The 8,442-nt window shown below is 40.6% G+C and overlaps 1 protein-coding gene across 1 annotated transcript; it reads right to left on the bottom strand.

Moving 5' to 3' along the window:
• Positions 1 to 6,646: 6,646 nt before the first annotated feature.
• On the bottom strand, positions 6,647 to 7,471 carry LOC120083080 (pistil-specific extensin-like protein). Its single transcript, XM_039038619.1, has 2 exons — positions 7,072 to 7,471; positions 6,647 to 6,759 (listed from the first exon to the last, which is right to left on the bottom strand). Exons 1-2 carry the CDS (start codon positions 7,469 to 7,471, stop codon positions 6,647 to 6,649), a joined length of 513 nt encoding a protein of 170 aa, XP_038894547.1.
• Between the last annotated feature and the right edge of the window lie 971 nt (positions 7,472 to 8,442).

Below are 8,442 nucleotides of genomic sequence, written 5' to 3'. Positions count from 1 at the left end.
CTTCTTGTAACCGAGCCTCCAAGAGACAGATACTGTCTGGGACTTCTCTCAGGTAGAGCATTTGTTCTTCCATCTCTACCAGCCTCTCTACATGAGACTTGTTCAAATTCTTTGTCACCGACATGATCGTTGATCTTTCTCGCTATGAGCCAACCTGGCTCTAATACCAACTGTCAAAATCACTCTTTCGGACGCTTCTCTTAGTGATTGTGTGGTACTTGTTCCTGCTCATGATTAAGTCAGCCAACTCAAATACGGACTGCCGGTGGCACACCGAGTGCCTCTCGCAACTTCCACCCCTGTTTTAGGGAAAACGGTTTTAGAAAATGGTTTTGGAGAAAAAGGTCTTCGTAAGCATTTTTGTGAGTGTGAATAAAGAAAGAAAGATTGTAGTAGACTAGAAAGCAATGAGCAACAATGGCGGCTTTATAGAGTACTACTCCGGGTATGGGGAAGTGATGATTAGTCTTATCCCCATATAGTTAGCATTCTGAACAAAAAAACCAACTGACACCCTTGCATATGCAAAAGGGCGAGCGGTCACTTACAATGGAAATGTAAAGAAAGCAAGCTAACTAAACTAATACAATATATGACATGAAAGTATGCTAGAAAGGGGTTGGATCAGGCATGCGGCCATGGGCAACAGGCCCTGGACAAGCATGACCGTGACATAGCGTATGCCTTGTCCGCGTCCTTACCTACCCTTGCGTCCACATGCCTTGTGCATTGTCCTAACATTAACTGCTCACGCGTTCAAGCCCACAGCCATTGCCCACGCCTTCTTGCATCAACGATTAGTGCAACATGGAGCAAGCCTCCTACGCACCCTTAGGCCTTGCGTTCAAGACCCTCCACATGCGTTGGCCATATTCCTAAACACTTGCCACCTTTTGGATCCTCTTTATTTTCACATAACTTAGTACTAACGCTTTTACCATTTCATCTTGCCCCAATACATACTCTTTTTAGTAATATTTCTTTATTACTTAGGATTTTTCCTTCTCATAATAACCTTCCACCTTAGATCTAGTGTTAGAGTCTTACATTTACTACCCCTTTAAAATAATTTTTCCCCGCTATTAAACGAATCTTATTTTACAATAAAAATTTTATTAATTGATTTGCCTAATACAAGTCTATTACATAACGACTTTTTTCGTAGTCTTCTAGAATTTTCTCTTTCCCTTTTCCCACGACTAATATATCGTCTTCCCTATCTTGAGCTAACCCATATATTTTTCCCAACGTCATTTTTCTTGTTTCTTCTTTTCTTCCTCCTACAGTCCGCCCTCCCTCTGTAGTTGTTAGTCTCACTCCCGGGTTATTTGGTGGCTGTATATTTCTAGTATCTATCAACTAGGGACATTCTCGTTTAAAGTGTCTCGGGTTGCCACACTTAAAACATGTGCATGATCGTCCTTGGGATTGTTCCCAATATTTTACCTAGTGATATTTATTACAGACCGGGCATCTTGGTTTTTGGTTAATACTCATCATTGACTCCTTTATTTGGCTTTCCTATTCAGGGTCTGCTTTAGTGTTTGTAATTCCTCTTCTTTTCCATCCACTTCTACTTTCTATCCTGGGAGTAAAATTTCTTTGTTCTTCTCTCCGCCACCTACTCATTGATGAGTCCTTTTCTGGTCTTACTTCTTTTGCCATTAAACTTCTTTCTACTCTCATTGCAGCTTCTATTAGTTTTGAAAATTCTATGGCTACTGTAACAGGAGTTCGAATCTCTTGTTTAATCCTGATTCAAACCTCCGACATGTTCCATTTCATCCACAACTATGTTTAAAGCATACTTGGATAGCTCTGTATACTTTAATTCAATTTCGCTACAGTCATGTTTCTCTGCATGAGCTGTAGGAACTCATCTTGTTTCATATCTCGGAATGATCGAGGATAGAATCTTCCAAAGAATGCTTTTCAAAATTCTTCCCAACACATTTTTTCTTGGTCTCCTCTTTTATTCTTCAGTAGTTTCCACCAGTCTTCAGCCTGTTTTTGTAGTAAGAATGTTGCAAGACTTACTTTTCTATTTTCAGGTTCTGCATCTGCAGGGTATTTTGTTCCTTTAAAGTTTGTAGCTCCCAATGATTTCAATCGTTCTATCCCATATTTCTTCTCGGGATCAGGTTTTATATTTTCTAAACTTTCTTGTAGTCTTTGGGTGAATTTATCCATTTTTTCTTCCTCCCTTGTCCTTTCTCTCGGACGACTTGAGGCACTTTCACTTTCATTTCTAGAGGGTTGCCCAATTCTACATTTTCCACTTCTCAGCATTTTATCTACAACCATCCACATATAAATTAGACATGCATTTTCAACATACTACTTTTATTTATATACATAGTTTATATTTACATTACTAGTTAACTTAAGTTTATTGAGTTTTCTATTTACTCTTTATCATGTAGATGTAGGTTTTCGAAATTAATATGCATCTGCTCATTTCTCCACAAGCATCTCTCTTGGACATGGCCAATCTCCTTACAGAAAATACAAAACTTGTACGATTTTGTATTGTTGGATTCATAGGCGGGTTGTTCCTCAAATTCTATCACTATACATCGAGGAATATCTTTCTTAGCCGCTTGCGCCCACTCCTGGTCTAACGTCAATTCAGGTAATACGTTGTTACTTCCGAAGCTTGAACCTTCCGCCATCTCCTGCTGGTATTCTCCTAGATTTTTCTCGTTCTTCTCTAAAAAACATAGCAATTCTTACGAATATGGCCAGTCTTACCACATCCGTAGCAGATTTCGGTCCCTTTCAAGTATAGACCACTATGATTCTTACCGCATTCTGGACATCCCGTATTATTTCAAGATCCCACTAAGTTTATATTATTCAAAGTAATAGAGTGTTCTATATTGTTATTCACACTATGTTCAGATAATTCAAGGGTTTCCCCTGGGTTAGCGTTGCAGTCTTCTTTCCACATCCAGGAGTCATTCCACCACCAGTCCTGCTTGCTCAGATTCATTTCCTACAGTGAACATTATTCAGGTTACTATCTACTAATCTCTTTATTTCTATTTCCCTTTCTCGTAATTTCCTATGTCCATCTATTATCTCTTACTTCTTTCCTAATCCTTCATGATCTTTTGTCATTCATTTTTTTTTTTCCTAATGTACTTCAGTATATTTATCCTTTTTAGGTTTCAATCTAGACCAGTTTCTAATACTATCCCGCTTCCACACCTTAGATAAGCCTTTTTCTTAATGCCGCTTTGGCTTTAAACTACCCCTTTTCTTTTTTTCTTTCCTCTAATTTCAATTTATACTTATACTAGACTCAACTTCCCAGATTTTATGTAAACCTTTGCTTTGATACAAAATTGTCACACCCCCTCCTTAGCCTTAGCCCAAGACTTAGAAGAGAGCATGAAGACATACTAGTACCATTCTAAGACAATATTTTAATTTAACATTTCTCCCTTCATCTATTTAAAAGCCTTAACTTGTTTACAATAGCCATCTAAATTTCATACATGTAACTAAATTTTCCTATATTTTTCTATTACATGAACCGAGCCGTGCTTTGAGAAATTACCAAGTCTTGGTGTGTTGGTGGTTGTTGACTCCTCTTTGAATACTCCGCTTTGTAACCTGGGTGGGGGGNTAAAACATTTGGAAAAGCTTGAGCTAATAAGCTCAGTGAGTGGTGTTTTTTTAATTAACAATAGCTTTACTTACAAAACATATTTTTGGGAAATCAATCACATAATCACATTTTCATTATAATCTATACATGATCACGTGTAATCCTATTCAATCGTTATCCTCCAACATGTTCACATCATGCATATATTAACAATCATAACAACTTTTCATGGAAACTTTCCTATATCCCGTTTTCCCGCCAATATGCACATCGACAATTATTTCCCGCTAGTCATGCTTTGGTATCTTGACTATATTTTCCACCGGTCGTCACTGACTATTATTTCCCGCCGACCGAAGTCGACTATACTTTTTCGCCAAGTACAACTTTTAAGCATGCTAAGTATGTATTTCGGGTATAATCTTAGTTTCCATAGCAATTACACAGACAATATCATGGCAAGTAACATAACATTATAATTATACATCCTGTCATACCTATGAAATTATTCATATAGCAATGCATAAATCTTAATAACCACTCACCGTAAGCAAGATTTTCTACTGAAACTATTTTGAGAGTATCTTCCTGAGATTTCCTCCATATCAATGAAAATTCCTCAATTAATACTTATTATATCAATAAATAATGCTAAAGTAGCCAAAATACCTTTATTTATTAAAAGTACCAACTTACCCTACTTAAAATTCAGCTAAAATCTCAAAATCAGCCCCTTTAAAGGTTATTTTAACCAAGTGAGTGCAAGAAGTCTGGTCGGCAGTTGGGCGTTTGGCCGTGTGCAAAGAGTGTGCGTGCTCGTCGCACGGTGGGCTGCTGCGTTGGGCTGGCGTGCATGGTCGATGTGAGGCACGTTGCTTTGCAATCGATGGATGCAGCGCTGGTTAGGCACAAGGCGTTTGCTGCGTCATGGATGCATTGGCTGGCTGGGCATATGCGTCTGGGCTAGCTTCAAAGATTCATCAACGCAACTTCAGCTTCTTCAGACCCTAATTATTTTGGTAGCCTTGATACTCAAACTTAAAACTCTAAATAAGCTATCAACACTGAGATTTTGGTGATGGCATGAATGAATTGTTCTCGCCCAACTCCTCTATTTATAGTCACCCCAAGCTCACCTCCTTGTGACAACTCAACCCACATTTGTCCCTTTTTAAGGTTGCCAACACTAAGCCTATTCCAGCAAAGCCATGAGTTGTTTTCACCATAATTTGCCAGCCAAATTTCTCATTTTGCATGCACCCTCCTTCCTCCACCTCCTACTTAGAGTGATAAGACTATTTTTGCATGTAACCTTCTTCTTCCACCTCTTACTTAGAGTGATAGGATTATTTTGTATGATCCTCCTTTTGCCACCTCATTCACTTAATACTTAAAAATGTTTATCTATATAATTTGTTAGGCTTATGGACACATCTCTTGAATATGGCCATCTTCTCTTGGGGTTATTTTCCCATTGATTAACCTTCCTTTTGTCAATTCGTCCATACATTTATTCACTAACGCATAGGGAGGCTATAACCATCGCATGACATGGACGCATAGCCTTTTCCATGGATGCATGCCTTCGGCCAACGACGCATACCTCCTTTGTCGCAAGTCCCTTCACCGGACACCTTAGTTTGCATCGATGCCTAAACGCTTGGCCGCATTGGATTACCATGGCCGCATCATCGACGCATGCGCGTGTGGCATAGGCACTGGCCCTCACTCGCAGGGCTCGCTCAGCTGCATGGGCACTCAACAGGGCATTCGATGCACAGCTACTCAACAGTGTTCTTCGATATATAAGCCGATCGCTCGTCCGGCCGTTTCGACGCATAGGCTGGCCACTCGACAAGGCGTTTCAACCCATATGCTGAGTGTTTGGGCTGGACGCATATACAGGGAGTTTGGCATGGCTGCTCGACACATGGGCAGAGGCGCATGGCATGGCTGTTCGACGCATGCCTCCAGCGCATGCCTTGCCCGCGTCCTTACCTACCGTTGCGTCCACATGCCTTGTGCATTGTCCTAGCATTAGCTACTCTCGCGTGCGAGCCCATAGCCACTCTTCATGCCTTCTTGCATCAACGATTAGTGCAACATGGAGCCAGCCTCCCACTCACCATTGGGCCTTGCCTTCAAGGCCCTCCATATGCATTAGCCATATTCCCAAACACTTGCCACCTTTTGGATCCTCTTTATTTTCACATAACTTAGTATTAACGCTTTTACCATTTCATCTTTCCTTAATACATACTCTTTTTAGTAATATTTCTTTATTACTTAGGATTTTTCCTTCTCCTAATAACCTTCCACCTTAGATCTAGTGTTAGGGTCTTACAAAACCCACCTTCGTTTTGGCTTGCTCCTACGGGTGTCATACGAACATCCAACTACGAGCAGGCTCCTTTCTCAACTAAAATCTTATTAGGTTGGGAACATTTTTTAGGTTTTCTCTTTCATTGACATTAGAGTTTGGCATAAGAATTTATTTATTTTATGAAATGAAAAATGAACGCATTTTCTTAATCATCGCATATTCTTGATCTTATTTGCTCAGTCCTTCCCTACCCCCAAATTTAAAGATAAGCAAGGTGCTCATTGCGTTGTTTAGATAGACTAGACAAACACTTAGAATAAAAATTTCAAAAAGAAGGTTTGAGCAGAACTTTGAAAGGTAAAAGGTAAAGTACTGCTAAGAATTAACTAAGTGTTAGTTAGAATTTGCAAAGTATGGGAAATGTTTCTAAGTATAAACATATATTACATCATGGCAGCGCAATGAATAACGCAATAATAAAAGATCAGAACATCGCACATATTGACAAAGGATGATAAAGAAAAAGGCACAGGCAGAAAGGAATGAATATGCACTCAATTGTATTGAATATTAACAAAGTATACAAAGAATTAGAAATTAACGCAATACCAAAAATTTCTACCTATACAAAGAATCAAATAATTTCGTTAATTTAGAAAAAAATAAGAATTGAATAAAAATATAGAATGGCCGCAAAAATGTAAAACTTATTATTGAGGAGCCGAAGGATCTAGAGGAGGATTCTGAGGTGGTGCTGCAAGAGCATCATCAAAATTCAGTTGCTGCCGGAAATGCGGAGGCATCATGGCACCATGAAGATAAGCTGTGAGAAAGTTAAAGTATTAATGGTTGCACTCCGCAATCTATCTTTGGTGGCACTAGATTTTAAAAATATTGCGCTGAGTATTGATCAACGCCTCCCTAGACGTGGCAGCACTACGATGTATATCATCAATTTGCTCCATTACCACCTCATATCTTTGGTTGAAGAAGTTTTGTTGCTGAGCAAAAAGTTGCTGCTGTTTGGAAAAGAGAGACCACATTTCAGCTAACTCCGCAGCCAAGGAAGTGATGGAAGGTTACGCCTATGATGTCTCGCCAGCATCGTTTTGGGGTTGGGCAGAGGTGCCTTCACCCAAATCGTGTGGGTCATCAATATGCGGTGGTGGAATGGAAGGTTGCGGTGATGAAGCTGCAGGTGAGTAAATTGGTGGGTATGCAATTGGAGAATTTGGAATGAGGAGAAGGTTGGTGAAATGCTCATGAAGTGGAGAAGAAGGTTGTGTGGGTGAGCTCGAAGGGCTTGGAGGGCGGATAACTAAGGGTAAGGGGTCCAAAGGTTCTGGATCTTTCGTTGTTTCTTCTTGGACTTTCCCTTTTCCCTTATCATCTCTGCACTGTCTCTTTGGCCTGGGTTCTTGTGGTGCATTGAGATCGATTGCGGGCCTCTTTAAAGGTAACTCTGGGAAATGCGGGTAGTCTTTGAGGAACAGCCTCAGGATTTTGATATTGATGAGGCCATGGACTTCTTCCATGGGTTCTTCCTCAATGCCTACACCCACTGACAAGCACAGACTTGAGATAGTCCATGGAAAGAAATATTGTCCTCTAATGTGCCCCATAAAGCCTTGAATTTGGCTTTGCGATCAACCGGCCCACATCAATTGGAATGTCGCGCGCAATGAAATATGCGGCCATAACTCGATCCCTTGAAATAGTCTTGTCATGGGAAGTTGGAATCAACCGCTTCTTATCCAGATAAATCCAAAGCCTTGCCTCCAAAAGCAGAGTATTGGACGCAAGGGTCTTGATGCCTTTTAAAGAAACCGACCACTTTGTGCCCGATTGCGTCAATACTCGCAGTGCATCTTCCAACTGTTGTTCTATGGGATCATCAATGATTTTGTTACCTGGTGCATCCGGGTTATCCTTCATTTGGTATAGCTTATTGATGTCCTTTGCGCTGAAAGGCACCACTTGCTCTTTTATAGTCACCGCATCCCTGGTGCCATGTAACCGCCCTTGGTAAAAGTCACGCACTACCTTGGGAACAACAATGGCTGGGCACTGGAAAAATGTGTCCCAGCTATGCTCCACGATCATGCTCGTGATGAGGTCAGGTAGTGGCATTGGCATAGGGTAAAAGCGCATCTTCATCAATAAGTCATCATTTTCTTTCTTTCTGGATGGACGTGCCTTCGCCAAACGCGGGCTTGCTACATTCTGCGACTGCTTTGCCCTTTTCCTGTCTCTTATACACATCTAGATGTGTATAAGAGACAGGGGTAAAAGCGCATCTTCATCAATAAGTCATCATTTTCTTTCTTTCTGGATGGACGTGCCTTCGCCAAACGCGGGCTTGCTACATTCTGCGACTGCTTTGCCCTTTTCTTTAGCCAACGCAAGGCGGGATTGTTGCCTTTTTTTCTTTCCCGTTCCTTGCGTTGTCCTCCTTCTCTCACTCGGCAAGTTCTTTGCCTTTCTTCTTTTGTAAGCGCCTTCTATT

Source organism: Benincasa hispida, chromosome 8 (genome assembly GCF_009727055.1).
Source record: "Benincasa hispida cultivar B227 chromosome 8, ASM972705v1, whole genome shotgun sequence".
NCBI lineage: Eukaryota > Viridiplantae > Streptophyta > Magnoliopsida > Cucurbitales > Cucurbitaceae > Benincasa > Benincasa hispida.
Note: the sequence above shows the minus strand (reverse complement) of the source record. Positions and strands in the feature narration are given on the sequence as shown.

Excerpts from the sequence above, each read along its gene's own strand:
- LOC120083080 (XM_039038619.1), bottom strand. The coding sequence starts at position 7,471 with ATGGAAGAAGTCCATGGCCTCATCAATATCAAAATCCTGAGGCTGTTC. Across the intron at positions 6,760-7,071 it reads TGATGACCCACACGATTTGG|CTTATCTTCATGGTGCCATG; the intron begins GTGAAGGCACCT and ends ACTTTCTCACAG.